Source organism: Euprymna scolopes, chromosome 2, assembly GCF_053919585.1.
Source record: "Euprymna scolopes isolate OS-2025 chromosome 2, ASM5391958v1, whole genome shotgun sequence".
NCBI classification, from domain to species: domain Eukaryota; kingdom Metazoa; phylum Mollusca; class Cephalopoda; order Sepiida; family Sepiolidae; genus Euprymna; species Euprymna scolopes.
The window spans coordinates 182,357,189-182,384,120 of record NC_136483.1 but is presented as its reverse complement, the minus strand read 5'-3'; the positions used below and the strand labels follow the sequence as shown (position 1 = coordinate 182,384,120).

Here is a 26,932-nt window from a genome sequence, read left to right as displayed (position 1 = left end):
TGATCAATATTAATGTCTTTAACTTTACTCGAGTAAACGAGTAACCACGTCCCAACAAGAAATAGAGAACGCATTTGCCAATATATAGTTAAGTAAATAATTTAAAAGCGAAAGATTTGTAGCCTCCATCTACTTCGATAAATTGCGTCTTAGTGGCTACTTCTATGCAATTCTGGAAGAACCAGTTTACGGCGTGTCGTAACCCAATAACTAGTTTCAAATCGTACATCGTAATTCAAGAGCCTACTTTCGTACAATCTGTTCTAACAGGGAAGAACGCACGTTGTTTGTCCAAAAGACGTCGATATTTAATTTGCACGTTGATCTCTCGTAAATCTTTCGCGTGTACTTCAAATCAATGATTCCTTCCTCTTCATCTATTTCCCGAGGAAACTGTTCGCCAACAGAGGCTGACCGGTGCATCGACTCTCTGATTAATCCCCACCTTTTATACGTCCGCCCGATGCGCCGTCTAATTATCGCTCATCAATTTTAAAGCCCACCCGGACCAACTGGTCAACGCATAGATGACCCACATAACGTCATTTTCACATTTCTTTATTGGCTCTGCTTCAACGGATATGGCGAGTCGGGAAACTCCCCTTTCATACCACCCCATATATATATATATATATATATAGCCCCGGAACATGCATGTCCATAGATTACTGTTTAAAAAAATAATAAATAAATCTATTTATAAAAGTGAACGTGTCTGTCTGCCCGCTGTATACATTTTCCTACGCAATAACTCTGTCAATTTTTAGTCTACAGACTCGAAATTTGATATACAGGAGACTGAGATTTGGGAAAAACGATGTGATCGGTTTTCCGCCAGAAATTTGACTGTTAAGAGGCTAAAGTTTAACGATTTGACCTTTGAGAAATCTACCAAACTCCTCCGACAATTTTGGGTGTAAACACTTGAAATTTTAGATATAGATTCCTTGGACATGGATTTAACTTAATAACTTGATTTGAACCCCAAAAAGCAAATGTTAAGGGGTCATAATAGGGGTCAAAGTTAAAAAAATTGACCTTTTTTTTTTTTTTTTTTTTTGCTCAGCATACACCTCCAAACATCCGGCAACGCCGGGCCGAAATGCGTGTATATATATTGTACTCTTGCATAATTTGACCCGAATTCTCGTGAATTCCCGTCAAGCATGGATCGGGCGAGACCGGCAATCATTGGTATCAGCCGAGCAGCGTCGTAATAGACGCAGACAAATGCAAAAAAAAAAAAAAAAAAAAAATAGAAAGCCCCAAATATAACAACAAAAAAAAAAAAAATTGAAAAATGAAAATATGTTTATTTCACTTTAGTATTTAATTTTTTTTTTGTTTTGGAAAATATTTCTCAACAGAAAGATTTTTTTTTTCTCCAAGAAAATATTTTTTTAACCGTATAATTGTTAGGTGTAAGTACAAGTTTTTTTTTGTTTTCTTTTCTTTTCTTTTTTGTAACCGTATTTTTTTTCTTGATTTTTTTTTTCAAGACTTGTTGTTCAGTCAAGTTCTTTTAGTGGCACTGCCCATTTGTACATCTCCAGGAAAAACCATCCTTTACACACGATCTCTTTTTAAGTAAACATTTGTGTTTACAATTGTTGCACCTCATTTTTTGGGGACATCAATCTCTTCTGACAATATGAGATTGTCTGCATCGATGTTTTCGTTTCTTTTTCTAAAATGTATAGATTTATTTTCTTGTCTGTCACTTTTCTGTTTGGCGAGTTTGAAAATATATTTGTTTGTCAGCTTTTTTTTCTTTGTTAAGTCGCTTTCTTCCAATTCGAATGTCGTCTGCTTCCATTTAGATAGCGCTTTTTCATGGGCTAATCAAACTCCCAAAAATTCAATTAAAAAAATAATTAATAAATAATAAATAAGTAACTAATCAGAAAATAAAAAGTAACCCCGACCTCTTAATATCACCTTAAAAATTACAGAAAAAAAACTAAATGAATAAAATAAAAAGTCGAGTTAGCGTTTCAACGTTGAACAACGCTCGGTTGACACCGATGATTGCCGGTCTCGCCCGATCCATGCTTGACGGGAATTTACGAGAATTCGGGTCAAATTATGCAAGAGTACCATATATACAAGTGAAATTTTTTGTCTGTCTGTGTACATTTCCCTACCAAACTACTCTGTCGATTTTCAATCTCAGACTCAAGATTTGACGTAAGAGGTATTGAAATGTGAAACAATCTTTTTAATCGGTTTTCAGCCAGAAATTTTGCTGTTAAGGGGTCAAAGTTCAACGATTTGACATTTGAGAACTCTACCAAACTCCTCCGCCAATTTTGGGGCTAAACACTTGAAATTTTAGATGTAGGTTACTTGAACATCGATCAAACTTCTTAATTTGATTTGATCCCAAAACAATAAATGTTCAGGAATCAAAACTGGGGTAAAAGTTAAAGTTTGACCTCAGCGGTCTATACAAAATTATTTAGCGAATTTTTAGTCTAAACATTTGAAATTTTACATTAAGTGTATTCAGACATAAAGACAGGCGTTTTAATCGGGTTTTGCCGAAAATTTAGCCGCCAAGGGGTCAAAATTCAAAAGATTTGACCTTTGTGATCTCTAGAAAACTATTCAGCCAAGATGTGGTCTAAACATTTGAAATTTTACATAAAGGGTATTCAGACATGCGGCAATCTTTTTAATCAGTTTTGGGGCGAAAATTTGGCTACCAAGAGGTCAAAGTTGAAAGAGCTGACCTTTGCAGGCTCTACTAAACTTCTCCACCAATTTTACGTCTAAACACTTTTAGATGTAGGTTACGTGGACATGAGTCAAACTTTTAATATATACATACATATGCACATAAATTTATAAACATAGAGCCCGGGAAAAGCCGGGCTGAACTGTTAGTATATCTATACAAGTGAACGTGTCTGTGTGTCTGTCTGTCTGTCTGTCTGTCTGTGTACATTTTCCTTCGCAATAACTCTGTTCATTTTCAGTCTACAGACTCGAAATTTGATATACAGGGTACTGAGATTTGGGAAAATCTAGGTGATCGGGTTTCGGCCGAAAATTTGGCTGTTAAGGGGTCAAAGTTCAACGATTTGAGCTTTGAGAACTCTACCAAACTCCTCCGACAATTTGGGGTCTACACACTTGAAATTTTAGATATAGGTTCCTTGGACATGGATCTAACTTAATAACTCGATTTGAGCCCAAAACGATAAATGTTAAGGGGTCATAATAGGGATCAAAGTTAAAAAATTGAATTTATTGTTTTGGGTTCAAATCAAGTTATTAAGTTAGATCTTTGTCCAAGGAACCTATATCTAAAATTTCAAGTGTTTACACCCAAAATTGTCGGAGGAGTTTGGTAGAGTTCTCAAAGGTCAAATCGTTGAACTTTTACCTCTTAATCGCCAAATTTCTGGCTGAAAACCAATCACATCGTTTTTCACAAATCTCAGTACCCTGTATTTTAAATTTCGAGTCTGTGGACTAAAAATTGACAGTTATTGCGTAGGGAATGCCCTTTTCTCTACCCTGCAACCCCTCTCCCACAGAAGAGACGTTGCGAGCCTATCCTTGTTTTATCGTTATTTTCATGGCAGGTGCTCGTCTGAACTCCAATCCCTGGTCCCCCCTCGCCAAACTTTCACGAAAAACACCCGTCTAGCTGAATCCACTGTGAAAAATTTCCCCCACTCTATATCTGTGCCTAAATCAAAACGCGGATTTCATGAGCAAAGCTTCTTTCTTAGAACTGCACGCCTGTGGAACTCTGTTCCGTCTGCCTGCTTCCCTCCGGACTACAACTTGGATGTCTTCAAGTCTAATGTTAACAAATTCCTAATGAACCGCCCCCCTAATTAAACACTTCATAAAATCTCCTCACTAACGTGATGTACTTGCAATAACCCTTATCCCTGAGTGGCTTCCGGGCCTTGATAAGTGGTGATCACTGTGTAAAAAAAAAAAAAAAAAAAAAAAGGGAAATATACACACAGGCACACACACACACACAGACACTTTCACTTTTATAGATATATAGATAGATAGATTAGACGCAATATATAGTAATGATTTAAAAAGTATAAAAACAAAGGCTCGTGTGCCACCACCGAGAATCGAAACCAAAACGTTCAGCCCACGATTTATTTTGCCTCTGCCGTCAATGACTGGACTCAGAAAACATGTTTACTGCAAGGCTAAAAATTAAAACATGAACAACCAATAGGTACTACGTAATGCATTCGTAATGCCGGCGTTGAACCTTCAGCTGGCAAATTTCAGTTTTTAAAAATTTTCCCACTTTTGTACCGATTTTTCCGGGCTAAAACCCAAATATAAAGTTTCGCATGGATTCAAATACCTTAGATATTCATGTCTGTAGACCAAAAACCCTAGGAGGAGTTTGGTAGGCAAAATTTATTTAAGCAAAAATATATACGTATACATATATATACATATGGACAATTTTGTGTTTACTATAAACTTTTTACGCAAATATTATGCAGGTATAAATCATGTAGAATATCTGCATGAATATAATTACACGTAATAGTTAACTAAAGATGATTATCCCATTAGAAAACCGAAGAAACTAATAGGGAATTAATTAAAATGAATGTTTAAAAGAATATGCAAATTAACTAGATCTTTTGCTGGTGAATGCAATTCAAAAACCCATATAAGAAAAGTGTATTTTCTTTTTAAATAAATAGTAAAGGGTGTTTTTAATATGAATATCAGTACACACAAAAGAAAAACGAATTTATAGGAGTATATATATATATATATATATATATATATATATATATATATATATATATGCGTGTGTGTACATACTATCAGACCGTTCGACATTTCCCGGTTGTAAAGTACATTTAAATATATTTTAATTAATGCAGATTTCGTATTTATTATTATAGATCCAATTCTCTATTGATTATTATATTGTATACAATATATAGTATTGATTTTAAAAGTTAAAAAATAAAATAAAATTATAACTTAGGTGCCATTAGCTAGAAGCGAAACCAAAATATATCTCTCTCAGCATTATCCATGAAAATTAAATAAATAAAAATAACGATATTAAAGGCAAAAGTAACACGATTAATGAACTTACTCCTGGCAAGTTATATTCGATTTTTTTCAATTTTGACCCCTTAGCAGATATTTTCTCCGGCAAAAATTTTTTTTTCAAAGGCAAAATTACTTATATATCAAGTCTTAAGTCTATAGACAAAATACTGGCAGTAGTTTGATAGACCGTTTCACACACACACACACACAGACGAGAGAGAGAGAGAGAGAGAGAGAGGGAGAGGGAGAGAGAGAGAGTCGTTTCACAAGTAATGCTTCCTATTTTTAACTAAAAAACGAACACTTTGAAGACGGAAAATTGTCAATTTCGAAAAACTAATCTAAATTTGTCGAAGGATATTGAAAATGATGTCTTTGAACCTGGATATGCTCAAATGGCAAAATCCGATAAAAATTAAAACAATCCGGTAACTTGAGCACAATACTTTTCGTAAACAATCAATAGTTCTTTAATTTTTTTTGTGCCTTGATATTCAAAATAAAAACTTTTTCTTTTTCTATCTATTTAACCAAAAATGCAAAATACAACTTTGTTATATATGGGTCGTAGAATTGCATTCACCTGCAAAAGATCTAGCTAATTTACATATTCATTTTAATTAATTCCTTATTAATTGTTTTCGGTTTTCTCATGGGATGATTATCTTTAGCTAACTATTGCGTGTAATTATATTCATGTAGATATTCTACATGATTTATACTTGTATAATATTTGCGTAAAAAGTTTATAGTAAACACAAAACTAATATATATATATATGCGTATATATATTTGTTTAAAAAGTTCTCGTATCAAAATCCTGTCGGTTTTTGGTCTACAGACATGAAACTTAATATATAGGGTATTTGAACCCATGGGAAACTTCATATTTAGCCGGGAAAATCGGTGCGAAATTGTGAAAATTAAAAAATGAAATTTGCCAGGTGAAGGTTGAAGGACGGCGTTACGAATATGCGTGCGTGACGTGAGATATGGTTCATGTTTTAATTTTTAGCCTTGCAGCAAACATGTCTTCATAGCTCAAGCAATAACATCAAAGGAAAAAGTAAATCGTAAGCTAAAAGTTTTGGTTTCGATTCCCGGTGGTGGCGCACGAGTAATTTTTTTAAAAATCTTTTTAAATCATTACATCATTAAATCCAATATAATATAATAAATACGAAATCTGCATTAATGAAAATATCATATTTAAGCGTATTTTACGACCAGGCAATGCCGGGCAGCCTTCTAGTATCATTTAAAGAATATGTTTTACAAGCTTTGATCCTTTCTTTAACACTTGAAAAAATAAACGAGCTAAAAGAAAAATTAATAGATATTTTGGGTTATGTAATATTGTTTGTAAACAGACTGATATGCGCACATGATCGTCAATATGTATGTGCGGGGAAACCTCGTAAACTAATGAACCGATCATGATCAAGCATGAGATTATTACATGGACACATTAGTTTACCATATCATTGTGAAATTTGGATTAAAGTCTTGCTTGATTATAAATAATAATAATATTATGTAGTTAGAATTAAAGCTTTGAAATTATCTTATACATTTATACAGAAAAAAATCTTCAAATTATAAATCTCTATTTACTATTATAAGGAACTTTGTCTGTGTGTTTGTTCTCTACGGACTCGAAAACGGCTGGGCCAATTTCTATGAAATTTCACACGACGGCACTTTATGTGCATATCAGTGTTCTTAGATAAGTTTTGTATCGGAATGTCTTCGATAAGTATTGATAATCGAAATAATCCGATAAAAGAAGAAACAAGCGATTTTGAGTAAAGTCCCTTACACAGCCTAAGATCACAAGGGCATTTGAGATGTTTTATTACTACACAAGCTGAAAGGCTCGACGTATAAAACCAACAGTAGGTTCTTTGATATGACAGGGGCGTGTTCGAAATGCACAACTGAACCATGATACTTGACTTTTCCATTTTAAACTAAAATTCAAGCTATTATCACCACACAAGCAGTAAGGCCAGGCATATAAAATAAACAGTAAATGATAGGGCGCGTTTGAAATGAATGTTTCTGTTTAATGCACAATGGAACCATGATACTTGACTTTTCATTTTAAACCTTAATTCAAGCCATTGTATAAAACGATTTTAAAAAACCAACAGTAGGTTCTCTACAGTGCAATGTAGATTACAATGTATTGCGGACTAAGTCACCGCAAGGAGGCATGTCAATCATGGTCCTTAACTAGAGCAGACAATCGATTTGATTGATTTCGATTACAATAAAACTATGGGAGTATGACACATTCGTTGATTATTATTCAACCCCGAGCAACGTCGGGCCACTCTGCTGGTACTATATAAGCGTTGCTCAAGTGATTGATTATTTTTAATAACACTATCTTTTGAACATTGTTTAGGCAGCAGTGTACATATGCAGGTGTATTTATGTAGCAATTTACCTTTCATACAAGATTTGCTTGCCAGCAGAAACGTCTTCCTCTGGCTGATCTGTTCATGGGATTGTTCCAGCGACCTGATTAGAGTTTTAGGCATAAGCATAAACAGATTAATGAATTGATTTCACCCTGGCATTAGGTCAATTTATTAATATATTCGATTTTACGACAAAAGCATTAATCAGGTCGTTGAATCGATCCAATAAACCTATCAGCTGTATAATGAAACTTACATATCTCTAAGATGATAATATGCTCTCTCTCTCGATATATATATATATATATATATATATATATATATATATATATATATATATATATATATAGTAGGCCGCCCAGTATCGTTCAATCGTAAAATACACTTAGATATATATTTAACTTATGACAATTTCGTACTTATTGATATAGCCAATTCTCTGTTGATTATCATATTGTACCTAATATGTAGTAGTACTTTGAAAAGTTAAAAACTAGAATCAAAACCAAAATATGTAGCTCTAAAGCGTGATTCATTACCACCTGATGCCCATCAAAGCTGTCAAAATAATGTTGTTATACATATACATTTATATTCGTGCATACGTAGAAGTAAGGTGTTCAGTCAACTTATGCATGTCAGGTTTTAATTTGTCAATTTTGACACCTTAGCAGCTATTTTTACCGCCGAAAAAACAAATCATATTTGTTCTACAGGTTCAAATCCCCTATATATCAAGTTTAAAGTCTATAAATATTGTTCAACACGCGCGCGCACATACACACACACACACACACACACACACATATATATATATGGAATGGAAGCGCATATGCTTTCTCTACTCGATAATAAAGAATGATTGTTTATGAATTCATGAGCTTTGCACGCTGTATTCTAAGCGGTTAAGTAGAATTTTTTTATTTTATAAAATATATTTGGAATTTTGCAACATATATTGCAAAACTGTCCTTATGTATAAAAATATTATTAGCTAGTAATTTGCACACGTTTCAGCTGTGATTTTTTTCGAAATTTAATATTGCCAAGCAACTAGTTTCGACTGTTTTCAAATTCGCAGTTGAAACTAATGGCTTGACAATGTCTATTTATATAATAAATATGCTTTTGTGATGGTGTTTGAGAATTTATATTTTTTACCTAAAATATAGTATCCACTTATATATGTATTTATGTATGTGTGTACAACTCTCCTACAGCACCAGCTACTGAACCGATCATGACAAAACCGGGCATGATAATGGTCCCCTACCTATTTTTCGAGGTTGAGACTTTGCTGTATACTCAGATACCCGCTTTCCGCAAAGTGTGGGTATCTTTGCTAGTGTATATATATATATGTTAGTATTTTAGAGACATTGTGGAAATTGTCATATTTGAAAAAGGGTTGAAATGCATAATTAAGAAAAAATAATCTATTATATAAAAGGTAAAATGGGCGGGAGCTTTTTTTCATCGGGGTTCACGCGTCGGTTAGATTCCGGGAGAATTTTCCTTATACTTTCTGTATCATAATATCTCATATTTGCAAACGAAAGTCGTCTCTATCTTTATTTTGATCGATTTTTTTTAATATCCCTGGTTTCCAATGTTTGTTTGTCTTTCGCGTATAAATAAAGCGAAACTGATCGAAGTAAATGCATCTGCCTGGCCTTCCTGGCATGTATGTTTTGAAGGCAATTAGCTTTGATCAATGTGGGGGAAGCCCTTCATATCAGACAATTGCTATTCATTTGGACACTGCCAGAGTTCTCCCTTTTTGTGGGGAGCTGGTTTTCTTAACATCGTGGGGAAACAAATACGGCAGAAAGCTGCAAGCTCAACTGGCCTCCAGCTAGACGTTCTGCGTCTGCGTGATACTTAATTATTTTCCATCTTCTTTTCCTCGTTGATTGACATCGTTGAATTTGAACGTTTTACACTTTCGCTCGCGTCATGGCGCAGCGGTATAATGTCAGGTTTTCTTTCACTTTTTTTCCGCCTTCGCGTTATGGGTTCGAGCCTGCCTGCCTACTTTTTTTTTGCTCAACACACCTACAAACTCCCGGGCAACGCCGTGCACCCCCAGTCAGTAATATATAAGTTAAGTAGTTATATCTTAATTATATTTCGAAATAAAACCGTTTTCAAATGACGTGGGGAAAGTTTAGTTGTCGTTTCATCTTCTCTGTGTAAATGTTGTCTTTTGCTGGAAGACCAGGCTTCTTGATCTGAAAGGCGCCAAAAATAAATGTTATTGTTTACGTTTTCTTTCCCTTTACAAAACTCAATCATGTTCTGCAATGACAAAATACACGTCATAAGAATAGATAAGTTGAATGATTAATGTCATAGAGGATTAAAAAATAAATAGAATGAATCAAATATTAATTTACAACTTTCAAAACTGTTTAGTAATGTTTTATAAATATTGGCCAATATAAAAATTTCTATGTTCTGGAAACCAAATGACGTATGACATTAATAGTGCCAAAGAAGGTGGAATCGCTCTATGGAGCTAAAACACTTTTTTGCATCTGCCAGTCTTCATATCTTTGCAAAACCACCATCAGTTCAGGCACGTATTGTTGCCACATCTGGAATGGGATCACCAACCACTTGTCTCCCTCTTCGTAGACCTTGTTTAATATAATAGGCCCCACACTGTCTACCAAGCCACAACCCCTGTCCCATCATTGCAGCCATGTGCTTATTTGACAAATGTTTCAATGGAATCATTGACTAAATTGCAGAACATGGGGTTAATTGGTTAGTTTTCTTTTACAGCATATCATCTCTTTTCGAGTTATTTAATTCTCTCGCCTGGTTTGGGTAGGATTGCTCACTTGGAAATGTAGAGGTTAAACCCATCTATTCCCTGCGCCACGGGTCACGAAGGGCGACCAATATTGGATTTTTTGGTCTTGTATATCAAAGTTTTCCTTCTTATCTTGTCTTCCATCGTCAGGTCCGTCCGTACTGAATGGTATTATATTATTTTTTGCTATTTAATAGTTAGCCGAAACGTGGTGAAACAACAATTATAAAGAGGAGTCCACAAATCCGCAAATAAATGAATAAATATACAAATTACTCGTCTCAAAAGATTTTAATAAAAGATAATATATAATGAAATTAATGTTTGGTGTATTTTAGATTAAGAAGCTGATTTGGTAGCACCACTTTCAAAAGTAGATTTTGATAAATACGATGAAGTGATCTGATGACGGAGCGTAAACTTGAATTTGACTACTCCCCATTAGTTTCTCTGTTAGTTAGAGACATGAGTATGTGAATCAATAGGTGTATCAGAATTTTTGTAGGAATTTTTGACACCCCTAACACGAAACTGCGAATAAAATATAAAAACTCGTAATTTCTCTGTTAAAAGTGGGTTATTTATTTTCTTTATGGATTATACTTCCAAAATAAACTATTAAAATTGTTTTAAAAGTAATAGAAATATATTTTTTTAAAACAGTAATGAATTTTCCAAACTCAATATTTTTCAATTTTTAAACTCAATATTTTTCAAGTTTTAAACTTTAAAAATCTATCAAAATTTTTCTATTGATTCTATTTTTTACGATATTTTCAGGGTCAATGTGAAATTTTATGTTCTTTCCAATAAACCGAATATAATATTTTAGACAAACGTTTTTTTTTAAATTCACGCCCCCCCCTCATTTTTAAATGTCTATTAAAAAGTAAATAATTAATTTACTCACAAATTGAAGAGAAAAGGTCAATAGATAATATATTCAAATTTAAAACAAAAAAAAAACGTAGTGTTTTTTTAGAAATTTACCTGTAAAGTTTGAAGTTTAAAACCTTTTTTTTTTTAAACAACGTTATTTGTTTTTTCTTTTTTTTTAATGGAACCTTGGTACTTGCTCCTTTAATTAAAAAAAATAAATTAGGGCTTGAATCACATTTTTCGAGGAGTTATAAGCTTGGAAAGACAGGGTGTCGAATAATTCACGCCTTCCATTTTGAAATGTCTATTAAAAAGTAAATAATTAATTTATGTACCAAAGTGTTATATATCACAAATTGAAGAGAAAGGGTCAATAAATGATATATTCAAATTTAAAACAAACAAACAAAAAAAAGAACTGTTTTTTAGAAATTTACCTGTAAAGTCCGAAGTTTAAAACCTTTTTTTTTTTTTAAAAAAACACGTTGTGTTTTTTTTTATAATTAAACCTTAGTCCTTGCTCCTTTAATTGAAAAAAAAATAGGGCTTGAATTACATTTTTCGAGGAGTTATAAGCTTGGAAAGATGGGGTGGAATTATTCACTATTTTCACGAAATTTCTGACACACCTAGTGAATCAATAAAAGTAAATAACAGCCTTACCTCCATGTTGAAATATAACAATACAGTCTTTGTTTCACGAAGTAAATCGTTGAAATTGTTCGGTTGTTTTACAAGGAACCGAAATTCAATATATTGGATCTAATGAAATCTGTAAATATTTTCTAAATCATTTTTTATTTCAACAAGTAATTCACTGAAAAGGCCAACTTGTTTTATAATAAAAAGAAAATCCACTATAGCAAAACAAATCTTAATAAAATAACGGTAGTGTTCCGTTTCACATGAAATAGGTAAAGAACAATAATAAAAAAAAGATATTCAACCAGATTGATTCGAAGCAATTGTTTAATTTGAAATGCTGCATATTATGGGTCCTACTTAAATGGCGATTAAATTAGTTATGCGAATTTTGACAAGGGTCAGAGTGAGTGCATGATAGTAACAAGGATCTGTAAAACAGAATCCTTCCCAGGGATAAGTAACGTAAAGTTGATGCAGGTGGCAGCAGGTCAAACGCTGTAGACAACAATGATAGAACGAATGATGTCATGTTTCTGGGAGAAATAAGGCGTTTTAAATAAGTGTCTCCGTGCAAGCCGTACAAATGAGACTCTACCAATAATGTAGAAAACTTGATAATCTAAGGCGAATGTTACTTTGATATCTATCCGTGTACGTCACTCATTTCAGTTAAGTTAGAATGTTAATAATTCTTGCATAGTGACTAAATATCTTTATTGCGAGAAAAAATTCTGTGTAGCCATTAAAATGTTTATTTTATTAAAGAATCTTTCGAATTAGATCTTTTGGGGAAACGCACATTTTTAGTGAAATATACATACTTTCAATATCTATATATTGAGTAATGAATAACACATTTTTGGACTTCCATGTTGTTGATGTAAAAAGCGAAAACTCTCAGCGAACGCCTTCTTGTGTCTTATTTCATTACGAAAAGAAGTTTATTTCTATAGCAACCACAAGAGGAAACGGTAATGACAAAATAAATAGAAAAATGCGAACAACTATAAAAAAGCTACCCTATATAAACATTCTAGACATCTAGTTTCGTTTTCCGTTTCGGATCTCGGCATTTCGCTTTTTACATCAAGACGTACAATCGAAAAAGTGTTATAAGTTACCTAATGTATAGATAATTAAAGTGTATTTCTCACTAAAAAGGTGTATTTTTCAATAGATTTTATCTCGTAATGAGATTAAAAAACCAAAGCATTATTAACGGGCACACATAATTTTGTTTTCTCGCAATAAAGTTACGCCGCGATTTAGTGATTTTGCCATAATTAGCTAAGGGAACATTAGTCTCTTTTTCTACCCTGAGCCAATCCTTTCCAAATGAAACCTTTAAAACTGTCAGCGAACGTCTCGCTGTGTCTTATTAAATCATAAAAACATGTTATTTCTATAGCAATCACTGGACGAAAAGACGACGTATAAAAGAAACGATGATAAAAAAGACTCTTTTCTCTTTTCCAAGAACCTCTTTCCCACAGAAGAGACGTTGTGAGCCTGTGTTTGCTTTATCGTTATTTACATGGCAAGTGCTCATCATGATTCCCCCTCGACAAACTTTCACGAAAAACACTCGTCTATCTGAAACCACTATCAATAATTTCCTCAACTCTTTATCTGTATCTATGCCTAAACATAAACGTAAATTCCATGAATACAGTTTTTTTCTTAGAACTGCACGTTTGTGGAACTTTCTTCCGTTTCCCTGCTTTCCAACTGACTACAAAATGGCCGTTTTCAAGTCCAACGTAAACAAGTTCTGATGAGCCGTCCCCGTAAGTAATCTAATTTACCAAATGCCCACTACTATTGATTAGTACGATATTGTCTAGTTGACTATTGTACATTCTTTAATTCTTATCCCCGAGTGGCCTCCGGGCGTTGATAAGTGGTGACTCTTTTGTAAAAAAAAAAAAGAAAAAAAAGCGACCCCGTATAAGCAACACACATAAAGGACATGCATTGAGTTTCGTAATTGAAAATATTAGAGAGAAGAAAGGTAGTTACAATATACTTAAAGAACGAGCACCCTCTTTATTATTCTAGAAAAAAATGGAATCTAGTTTTGTTTTCTGTTTCGGATCATAGCGTTTCGCTTTTTTTAGAAGGCATAAACTCGAAAACGTGTTATTAATTACCTAATATAGGGATATTCGTGTGCATTTCTCACCAAAAATGTGTATTTTTCAATACATTGGATCTCTAAAATATTCCTCATGTAATACTAATTTAAAAAACAAACAAACAAAGCATTATTAATGGCTACACATAGGTTTTTTTTTCTCGCAATAAAGTTACCCCTTAATGACCTTGCCATAATTAGCTAAGGGAACATTAGTCTCTCTCTCTCTCTCTCTCTCTCTTGAGCCACTTCTCTTCAAATAAAACCTTCAAAACTCTCAACGAATGTCTCCTCTCTTATTTAATCATGAAAAACTGCTTATTTCTATAGCAACCACTGGACGAAACGGTGGCGACAAAAAGAAATGATTATAAAAATGCGACCCCGAATAAACTGTAAATTAAAGAACTCAAGTGTTACTTGTCTTACTCTTGGTTCTGATGTAAAAAAAAAGTTCAACTACACGACTCGTTACTTTGCTGTCAAAAATTCAACTCCCTGACTCGTTGCTTTACTGTAAAAAAATCAACACCAGTGTTCAACACGCTGCTGTCTAAAGTATCAACTTCAAAATGAGACTCACCGCTCACAAGACATGGTTCTTCGACATCCAAATCTAAACTTCCCAGTCTCTAAACATCGAGCATTTTTATTCCAAACCAGAGCATCTAATTTGCATACCATGTGACAAACTTGAAAAACTCGTAGCCATATAAAGAGAACAGTGGCCATTATTTTTTCTTTCTCCTTCATGCATTGTACTTATTTTTGACATATTGTATTTGGTAACATTTCAGACCACGTATTCCAAGACCAAATAAGATCCTCTCAGCATGGTAAACGCACTGGGTCATACGCTTAATGGTGCACCTATTCTAAAGTAAATCATTTAATCACATAAACAACCCACATAAAGAACGTGTATATGTATAAAGACTTTGTAATATGTTCAATTACAAAAGTGAGAGAGAGTAGTTATATACTTACCTATTATTGATATGGATTCCGATGTTTGTGGCATTTTGTCCGCTACCATCAACATGAACACAGTGAGCGTGAGTAGGACGGACAGACCGAGGGTGACTTTCTCTCCGCTCTCGGGGGGAAGCAAGAATCCTGCCAGGCATAGAATCGACAGGATGATGCACGGGATGATCAGGTTCATCAAATAGTATTTGATGCGTCTGCGTAGGTGCACGTAGAACGTGACATCCGGGAAGGGCTCCGGGCAACAGGCGTAGTAGACGACGTTACGCCGCACCTTGACACTTACCAGTTCCCATTCACCGTTGTCCACGAAGTTTGTCAGGTCGATGGTGTTCGACCTGTTCATCACGTCCACCTGGAGACCGTTATAGGCCCACGAACCGAGTTTGAGACGGCAGACCTGATCGTCGAAAGGGAAGTAGGTGATATCGATTCGGCAAGAGCTGCGGAAACGCACCACCGGGCCCCAGAAAACTCGACCCGTGCTATAGACCATGGCCAAACTCGGCATGTAACCCGAAGTGTAGTCGTCCGCACTGGAAAAGAAGAAACAAGGGAAAATTAAAAATATACACAAATATATTAGGTTGATGCAAAAATAATATCGTTTTTTGTTGTTCAACTATATATATATATGTACGACATTATTTTTGCACCAACCTAATAATAAATATATACTTACACTGAGCAACAAAATTAATATATATATATATATATATATATATATATACTTGTGTGTCTGTGTGCACATATGTGTTAATTAATGATAAATTGCCCCCTTTAATGATATGAAACCTCGTCTCCCTTTAAATAACTAAAATGAAATATTAACTGTATTAATAAGAACGCTGAAAATAAAGGTTAATATAAAAATTAATTATAAATACACAGAAAAATAAATAAATAAAATTTAGTATTAATACAAGCCGTACATTACATTTAAATAATGAGTTTTAAAACAAAATTAATTTTCAATTCTTGCGACACTAACAATATGCACGTTTTGAACTAAAATCTAACACGTATCTGATGAAGGTAAATTTTCCCGAACTATTATACAACACAAGAATTCATTTGATCATGTTTACACAAGAACACAATGCAAGTATAAAATATAAGAAACAACATATATACGGTATTAATAAAGGTGAACTTGATTGAGATTGTCGGACTGACTTCCTCATCTTGGTTGTTATTGTCACAACGTTTCGGCCGTTTTGCCCTCCGGCCTTCGTCAGGTGAACGGTTTGTTAGGAGTCTCGAACCCAACCCTTTATTATTATTGCGGGGGTACCGTGTTCGGACTCCAGCTAGGCTTTGGGACATAGTTGCTGATTTTCTGTTTTTCAATGTTACTTTTTCACTGCCTTCGTTCAGGATTGAACTCAGCACCTTTGGGTAACTGTAAACTTTGATACAACGTCTAGGACCACTCGGCCATATGTCACTAGGACCACTCGGCCATATGTCCTAGTGACTAGACGTTGTATCAAAGTTACCCAAAGGTGCTGAGTTCAATCCTGAACGAAGGCAGTGAAAAAGTAACATTGAAAAACAGAGAATCAGCAACTATGTCCCAAAGCCTAGCTGGAGTCCGAACACGGTACCCCCGCAATAATAATAAAGGGTTGGGTTCGAGACTCCTAACAAACCGTTCACCTGACGAAGGCCGGAGGGCAAAACGGCCGAAACGTTGTGACAATAACAACCAAGATGAGGAAGTCAGTCCGACAATCTCAATCAATGAAAACAACTCATCTCAAAAATACAGACAATTACAAAGGTGAACTTACATGGCTTATTCCACCGTTGTTGTGTATTTTAATTTGCTTCAGTTTGTATCTATCCGTTACACCTCTGCTTTGTATTGCAATTATTGCGACATATTGCAGCATTCAGAATTTTTTAAATTCAATTTATAACATTATAAATCAATTCTTAATAGTACAGTATTTTAAGTTATAAATTTATTATATTTTTTACTAGAATATCTTGTCCCTTTCTTTTCCAGTTTTAGCAACTAGTCCTTTACTTTTCCGTGTTAAAGCTTAACCATATTACTTTCCATGCTCGCATTTTTCTATGTAATAGAAAACATCTTTAGCATGAAAATAGAAACAAAAACAAACTAGTTAGATTTAACGATCGCTCTCTCGCAAAATTCACTGTTGCATTTCGGAAGTTAATATGGCATGAATATGTTTCCTTTGCTTTCTCCCTATAATTGTCAATATCATTTTCGAATATTTCTCTTTAAAATTTATCAATATTCACAATAAACAAAAATTATATATACAAACTATTAGTTTCGCGAAACACCGTGTGAGAAGTGTATGTGCTAATTGTGGAAGATTTGTGTAGAAATTATGATTTTCACCTGTGTCTACATAACAAACATAAGTTTATTTTCTCGCAATAAAGTTACGCTTTAATGACCTAGCCATAATTATCTAAGGGAACATTAGTCTCTCCCTCTCTCTTTTGAGCCACTTCTCTTCAAATAAAACCTTGAAAACTCTCAACGAATGTCTCCTCTCTTATTTAACCATAAAACAGCTTATTTCTATATGTTTGTTATGTAGATACAGGTGAAAATCAAGATTAGTTAATGATATAAATAAAGGAAAATCTATATAAATAAAAATTAGGTCTATATCTGTGTGAAAATATTTAACCGATAAACTCTTACACTACTGGTCACATAACGCTATAATGAGCAGAAAATAGTAATCACACACCAAAGATTGTTTATAACAAGTAAAATCGTTGTTTGGATGAATGAATAACGCGCATATAGCGACAAGTTGAAATGCAAAATGTTCATTTAAACTTGCCGACGTATTTCTATTATTTTTTCGCATACGCAAATTCATTCATAGCTTGAAGTGATTTAATTTTACAATTTGTCTTATCTGTCGATAGATGAAACGGTAGAGATCGCAGTTGCAACGCAAAATGTTTTATTTCGATTCTAGTTAATGGTATCTGATTTATTAAATAAAAAAAACTTTGGAAATCAGTACTATGTATATTCAATAAAGTACTGATTCTGTAATAATAAATACGAAACTTGAATGAATTAAAATATATTTAAGCGTATTTTACGACCGGACAAGGTCGGGTGCTCCATGCTAGGAAATGAATAAAACATTTAATACTTTGATAATTTTGGGGGATAAAAATAAGGTGTTTCCTTGTAAGAGACTGGCCTCGGGGGTTTGTGAAACTCCTCTTTCTGACCTTATTTTTATTCTCCCTTTTCCCGTGTTTTTATTTTATTTTAGGTCTTTTACTTACACATTTCTCTTTGAAATGTGGAGAATATAGTTTGAGATACTTTGAACACTTTAAAAAACAATCCCAAGGACAATTTCGGAGGAGAGTTAAGGAGTGATTTAGAAATTTTTTCGAATGTTTTTAAGTTTTTAATTTAATTTTTTTTTCAACGTAGCTTTTTTTTTTTTTTTTCTTCAACGTAAAAAAATTGTGGTGAAAAAAAATTTCACCATAATTTTGTTTTCAACGTAATTTTTTTTTTCAACGTAATTTTTTTTTTCAACGTAGTTTTTTTTGTGTTTTTAGTTGTTTCGATATGTTTAGGTTTTGACAATCTGTATATTCTGAAATATTTAAAAAAATCTTTAAAGATAAATGGTTTTAAAGCTGTAAGAAATTTAAAACTATTTAATTTGCTTTTTGTCGCTAGATTTTTTTTGGATTTTAAACTTTCAGGTTTTAAAACCTGTTTAGAATAATTTGTTATTTAAAGTGCAGAATGGAACAGTAAATTTTCCGCCCTTAAGAAAACAACAATTCAGCCTTATTTGGAAACTTTTATTGAAAAAAGCAACCCAGGTAACTTGATTATGCAATAAAGCTGACATCTAATCAAGGTAACCACCTTCAGCCTCAATCACCGCCTTGATATGGGTCCGAAACTGGGAGCATGCCTTTTCCACAAGTGCCGACAGGAGCTCAGCGAATACTCACGGATGGCAACGATCATGGCTGGCTTTAGTGTTGTGAGAGGTCATGTTGGTGATGTTCTCGACGTATGTTCGATTGAAGCAGTCCAGCAGGTTCAGGTCGGGAGAGGAGGGAGGTCAATGGGAGGAGGTTACAGACATAGCACTCCTTCTGAAGCCAAGCCTTGGTTTCTTCGGACATGTGTGTCGGCGTCAAAGCTTACTACCACACTCAGGGTCAGAAGCCGACCTCGAAGATGTGAGGTGGCATGATGTGGTCCTCACTTGAAACCACATCAAAGACCATAACCATGGCTGGAAACTGTTTTCATTACCCTGGTCACGTCCCTATATATGCTAATTCTTTGCATATATTGAAAATTTTAACATTTTTACAAGTGCTAAAAGAAAAACAAATAAAAAATACATAAATAACTTTACTAAAAAAAACTATTCTATGTACCTAGATACGTTTCTTTTTATTGTTTTTTAAAAGCATTTTATAATTTAATGCAAAGCTAATGTCAACTCTTAAGTTAGAAAAATAAAATGTCTGACACTTAACAATCACGTGTAGTATCAATATTCGCTCAAATATCGAAAATTATATAAGAAAATATTGGGTAATAACTGTTACTATTCTGCCATCGCAATTCCGTCGCTAACCCCTGATCTCCCACAGTCACGTTTTTCTTTGGATTGCCCCGCAGTCGTTAAATGCAACTCGATATAAAAAAAACCCAATAAAAACAAAACAATACTTAAATCTAGTTGAGATAGCCGACAATTAGTACAGTACCTCAACTTCCAAGTATAAAACACTTGATGTACAAATATTACATAATGCAGGCGGTATTTGATTGAAAAGTTTGAGTGACGCTTAAAGACTAGAAGTTGCTTAGGCACAGAAATAAACGAAACCACGTTACTTCCTGATGGAGATTTTCTGAAACTCAATTCTGGCAACAGTTTAAGCAGAAAAGACGTATCTGTGCGAAAATATAATGTTCGAACAAGCTATTTTTATTACCAATATTTTTGTTTAATTGGAGGGAATTTAGTCTGAAGGTCTGTTATTTCTTTTTCGTCTAATTCTGTTTTCCGTCTTTTTTCTTTGTCATTTATTTATCATTTTATTCTCTTAGACTACTCTTCTTAAATGTTATTCTTACAACGTTTCGGCCGATGTAAACCGCCGATATGCGCTTCACGTGCGTCTTGTCAAACTCTGAATTCTGTGCCAAATTTCAAACGGAACCGCAAGAACCCGTGGCGCAGTAGACAACAGTATCATGTGATTATAAGTTCTAAGTGATCACCTTCTAGTAGTTAGAGATTTAATGATTAGTACGGGTGACAATTACTAGTTACTTAATATTTCTGGATGACGTAATAAGAGTAATTTACCCTAGTGGATTAAATAAAAAGGTTCCGTTCTAAATTCTGTACATATTCCAGAGTTTGACATGACGCATTTGGAGATCAGAGATTACCAAAATCTTATGAGATTATTCAATTTTCAACCAAGATGAAAAAAAGAATATTACGTTTCTGAATTTTATAGATGAGAATTCATTATTCATATTATTTAGATTAATCGGACTACTGTTCTCAACTTGAGTGTGATTTTCACAACGTGTCAGTCAATGTAATATCCGACCTTCTTCAGGTGTATCTTGTCGAACTCGGCAATGTTTTAAGCGAACTCTGGAATTTGGACGGAATTTCGAGCGTAATCCTTTATTTACTTCACGGGGGTAGCGTGCTCTTGTTCTGTCAGCCATGACTGGATAGAGGTTCTAATTAATTCGCAATAGTATTTTTTAGTCGTCCACACTAAGGATTGAACCTCCAACGTTCAGGAGAATATAACTTTTACAATTGATTTTTCCAAGTACTCTAACCACTGCGCCACGGGTCCTTGCGGACAAAAATGTAGTTCGAATAATTCAAATAATGCAAAAAATATTTTGTTAAAGGCATATAATAATAATAATAATAATATATATATATATATATATATATATATATATATATATATATATATATATATATATATATATATATATATAGTCATCCACATGCAATACAGCTTCGTTGTATCACAACTTATCAGTGCGGCTTGACTAACACCTTTCCCCAGCCGTGGATCAAATCTACGATCATCGCGTTGACAACCACTGGACTAAGAATCGGTACACGTAAAAGATTAAAAAATGTCTATTAGATAACTATTTGCCTAACGCTTAACAGTGCTTTAACTGATAGTTTATTTGTAAACAGGCAGCGGACTTCGCTTAATCTCTAAACTAAGCAGCGGGTGAAAGCAGATCGCCCGGCGTTGCCCAGTCGTAAAATACGCTTAAATATTATATTTTAATGCATGCAAATTTTGTATTTATTATTATAGAACCAATTTTCTATTGATAATTATATTGTATCTAATATATTGTTGTGATTTCTAAACTAAAAAATGACTCATCTCCAGGCTTATCAGTTAACGTATGATCTAAATCCAAACGTCTACAAAAACTGCAAAATATAACATTAACCTAAATCTTTTAATTAGTACACACAGGAAAAAAAAACGAGTATAGTCGACTTACGCCAGACCAAGGTCAATACTTTTTGTTCAATTTTGACCTCGTAGCAACTATTTTACTGTCTAAAAACCAAATCGAAAATGTGCTACAAGTCCAAATACCCTATACATCAAAAATAAAAATGTAAACCTTTAAATAAGGAGTTTGGTAGAGACTTTTCGCACACACACAGGTGAAGCACTTTATATATATATATATATATATATATATATATATATATACATACAATGTGTGTGTGCAAGAACGTTTTCATTATAAATTCTACACAATTATGCAGAATAAAAAAATATACATGAATAGAATTCAGCATATTAGTGAAATAAAACCAATCATCTAATAACATAAAAATAAATAATTAATTAACGCTCGTTTTTCAAAGGAACATGCAAATTAGTTGAGCTTCGTGTAGACGCTTGCATATCCATGACTACGTATATTAAAAAGTTCGTTTTAATAATACTCCTCAACAATAAATTTGTCTACGTTTTTCGATTGATTTAGAGCAAATGTGATGTGCTGAATTCAAAACGCACATTTTTGACCTATGGTCACATGTTTTTTACGTTTTTGTTCCCATGTATGCATGTGCGAAACATTTACGATGTTGGTGGGGATAAAATGCTATATCGAATAATTGCTTTAATTCGAAATGATTATTTTAATAAAAAGTATTTAGGTTCAATACTATGAGTGATTATGTTGTTAATGAATCAGTTATAAACCTCGAAATGATCTAAAAAAAATTGGTGTTCAGCATACTCGAAGAAGGACTGGCTTCTGCAAGAAGAATTGATGTCTTGCAAAGAAAGGAACATCATCTTGTGGACAAACAGAATACTTTTCCCACCGTTAAAGCTCGGCTTAAGCAGTTCACCAAGGCTCTAATCAAGGATGGTGACTGCTTCACTTGCTTGTGTCAAGCTTTTCCAGAATTAACCATGGAGATCTTGAAAGCTGGCATCTTTGACGGTTCTCCGATCCGGCAGCTCATCAGAGATCCAGAGTTCGAAAACTCAATGAACGTTGAACCGGGAAGCGTGGAAAGCTTACTGAAGAATTTTCTTGGCACCAATAAGGCCAGAAACTACGAAAAACATGCTTACTGCTTTCATAAACCCAAGTTGCAACATGTGTCAAGATGCGCTACCTATTTTCACATATGGATCGGTTTACTGAGAACCTAGGTCCAATGAGTGAGGAACAGGGGAAAAGATTCCATCTGGACCTGAATGAGATGGAGACCAGGTATCAGGGTTGCTGGGACGCAGTCATGACGACTGACTCCTGTTGGAACGAAGAAAGACCTCTTACCGCTGAGCATTCCAGGAGTTCGAAGAAACGGAATTTCAATTCCTGAAGTTTAAACATGAAATTCATGTGCTTACCTTATCAATACAGTTCATTCTACAGTAATCGATATTTCTATCAAATAATCGATACATATTGTTCATAAAACATTTTCTCTCATAAAACATTTACGGTGATGTGTTGACAAAATCAGCTGATAATGATATAATCGATTTTGTCACAATATTTGATTTTTTTAAAAAACTAACTTAGCAAAAATATCTGACGTGATAGAAAGAAACGGATGTCATTTTCTGATTCAGCAGTGCAGAAACACCCGAAATCAGAAGTAGATATCTGGAAAACATTTTAAAAAAGCTAAGATTTTTGCTTTGTGTAATTTGTAAATAGAAAAAAAAACAGGCTTTTAATATCAATGCCAGAGCGAGAAAAAATTCCACACACACACACACACACACGACTTCTCTAAGAATATCTGAAGTATTTACATCAAGAGAGCACTAGTATTGCAAGTTTATTGGAGAACATTCTGAAGTGAAGGTTATATAAAGTCTCAAATGTTGCAATAACGGTTACATATTCAATGAATATATTAAAAAGAAAACATTTTTTGACGAAAAAACGACAGAAATATTAAAAATAATATTAATCATCATTTGTATCAATTGATCATGTCTGATCTTTATTCTGTGCTCTGAAGAGGGAGGGGGGTAGTGGCGGGTATCGCAGTTCTCTGCGCCGAGCTCGCTTCTGCTGCTACGATTGATGAAGTTTATCCTCACTTCTCTTGAGGCCGATTGAGACCTGGTTCGTGCCGATCAGCAGGTGACTCCCAGCTTCCAACATCTATGTTGCCCTCTTTCATATCTCGTTTATCTGAGCGTTTGAATCGCCTATAATTTAAGTACTTTTATGTTAGCTGTTTGTCAAATGTGAATAAATTACTAATTTTAACATACATATTTCTCTATCTTTTTTCTTTTCTTCTCTATCTAATCCCTCTCTTCTATCTATCTTCTATCTCTATCTATCTATTTTCCATTCTATCCATTTTCCATTCTATCCATTTTCCATTCTATCCATTTTCCATTCTATCCATTTTCCATTCTATCCATTTTCCATTCTATCCATTTTCCATTCTATCCATTTTCCATTCTATCCATTTTTCATTCTATCCATTTTTCATTCTATCCATTTTTCATTCTATCCATTTTTCATTCTATCCATTTTCCATTCTATCCATTTTCCATTCTATCCATTTTCCATTCTATCCATTTTCCATTCTATCCATTTTTCATTCTATCCATTTTTCATTCTATCCATTTTCCATTCTATCCATTTTTCATTCTATCCATTTTTCATTCTATCCATTTTCCATTCTATCCATTTTCCATTCTATCCATTTTTCATTCTATCCATTTTTCATTCTATCCATTTTTCATTCTATCCATTTTTCATTCTATCTATTTTTCATTCTATCTATCTATATAAATAAAATGAACTCATTTTTCCCCCTGAGTTTGATTTTAATAGGATTAAAAATCAAGACATTTCATCTATCTTCTATCTATCTATCTTTTTCTATATAAATAAAATGAACTCATTTTCTATCATTCTTCTTCTTCTTCTATCTATCTATCTAGTCTTCTACCTATCTTCTATCTTTCTTCTATTCTACCTTTCTTCTATCTATCTATCTTCTATCTATCTATTCTTCTATCTACTATATATAAATAAAATGAACTCATTTTTCTCTATCTATCTTTCTTCCTCTTTATCTATCTTCTTCTATTCTTTCTTCTATCTATCTATCTTCTATCTATCTTCTTCTATCTTTTTCTTTCTTCTATCTATATATCTATATAAAAAATTAACTCATTTTTCTTCTATTTATCTATCTATCTATCTATCTATCTATATATCTTCTTCTTCTTCTATATAAATAAAATGAACTCATTTTTCCCCTTTGAGTTTGATCTTAATAGGATTAAAAATCAAGAAATTTCATGCGAATTTATTATGCACGGACTGCAGCACAATATCTCTGGTGTGTTATAGGCCTATTACCTATCTACTTCCTCGATAATCTTAAATCCCCATATTTTTTCTGCTGAGAGTTCACGGCCAAAATCTGTTACAATCAATGGAAGTGGTAAAATCTTTTCTCTTTATTAGATTCCTACTCCCCCCCGCGACCACTTAACACCGTTGCGGATACGTCCACAGGGGAATTTACGAGGAAACACCGGTTTGAGTTCTTAGTTCCTTACAAAAAATGGATTGACATTTTACCGTCGGGTGAAACGCAACTTTCGATTACAACTATTCTATGGGTTACTTATGCCATTATTTATATTTCTTTTTATTTTATTTTTCCCCCTTTCCCCCTTTTTTGGTTGGGGGGAGGGCGGCGAGTCGAGGAGTTACTTTAACGAAACGAAGTAACCTTGAATTCAAGTTTTAGAAAAAATTCTACCAGTCAGCCGCGAGCGTTCTTCACATGTTAAAACGATTACTCAATTTAATATTTTATTTAGTGTATTTTTCCTCCTATTATGTTTGCAGTGATTTTTTTATGTGATAGTAGGGGGGAGAGCTTACATCTTATTTTCGGATTCGTTACTCATTCAATATTTATTTCTATACATTGAATTTCTGGGAGTTTCATTAGCCCAATTACTACTACGCGATCGATATGGAATCAAACGACATTCCAATTGGTAAAAAGCGACCACAAAGAAAACAATACAAAAAAGAAAAGAAAACAAAACTAAACACATAACTCGTTATATATTATACGGTTGAAAATACTTTTTTTGCAGAAAACAAACCAACATTAAAAAAATAAATAAAATCTATTAAACACGGCCAGTTTTCTGGTTTTATTTATTTTTTCAATTTATATTTTTTGCAGTTTGTTTTGTTTATTGGATTTTATTGCAGAAAACAAACCAACAATAAATAAATAAAAAAAAGAAATGAATAAAATACCATAAGCATTTTTCCATTTTACACGGGAAGTTTCTTGAGGTTTTCCTTTTTTTACCCATTTGTAATCTTTCCAGTTCGTTTTGTTTGTTTAGTTAGTTTTCTCCGGTAGTCTGCGGCTGACACCGATGATTGCCGGCTTCGCACTATCAATGCTTGACGGGAATTTACGCGAATTCGGGCCCAATTATGCAGGAATACCTTCATTTTTTTCCTTTTTCTCCCTTTTTCTTGGGCCCTAACCACCTACAAATGACTTTTTAAGGCCCTTTCTTACATTTTTCTCCAGTTTTTGCCATTAATTCTTTCAATTTTACGCGCATAAAACACAGATAAAAATGACATTAAACATATTTGGGTTCTTTTGTTTGCCAGGGCGAGGGGGGAGGCAAATAAAGTTTCATTTCTTCGCCAGATTGAACATTAACAGAACAAATTCCACATAAATCATTACCGGTTTATTTCATTTACAAAATAAAGTCCGCTGTTTGCATTTACAGAAAATTTACTAAAAACCTAGCTAAACCAGGGGAGTGGCATCTATATATATAAAAGTGAAAATGTGTGTGTGTGTGTTCGCTCGCTTCTTCTTGTGTATGTCCGCGAATGATTTGGCTTGCAAAACTAGGTCAGACTTCCTCGCACCTGTTTATTTCGCTTCGTAAACATGCATATAACGCCCTTATGAATTCCTCTCCGTCGTGGCCCAGATGGTTAGGTGACTGGCTTTTTTTCCTTTCGTTTCCACCTTCGCGTCAAGGCTTCGAGGTTCAATCCGACCTTCCGACCAAAACTTTCTGTTTTTCTTTTACACCTCTTTTTAACACACACACACACACACACACACACACACACACACACACACACACACACTTCCAAACACCCGGGCAACTCCGAGTAACTCCCGCTAGTGTTTAATATATTGCATTGCCGGTTCGTTATCGCTTCGCAAAATTATCTACTTGACATAATGAAAAATTTATTTTTAATAAATATGTTATTTATAAGTTATTGTACAATACTAAACCCATATTTATCATCTATTTATAGGAATAAATTAGAAAGATTTGACAATTGTAGTAATTTAGATATATATATATTATATATATATA

The 26,932-nt window shown here is 33.7% G+C and overlaps 1 protein-coding gene across 1 annotated transcript in view; it reads right to left on the bottom strand.

Moving 5' to 3' along the window:
- Nucleotides 1-26,932, bottom strand: part of LOC145241167 (neuronal acetylcholine receptor subunit alpha-10-like) — a 388,541-nt gene that overhangs the window by 21,986 nt on the left and 339,623 nt on the right. The window contains exon 6 of the mRNA XM_080104009.1: nt 14,957-15,492. Coding sequence (XP_079960135.1) covers nt 14,957-15,492 — 536 coding nt within the window. The remainder of the gene's footprint in view (nt 1-14,956; nt 15,493-26,932) is intronic.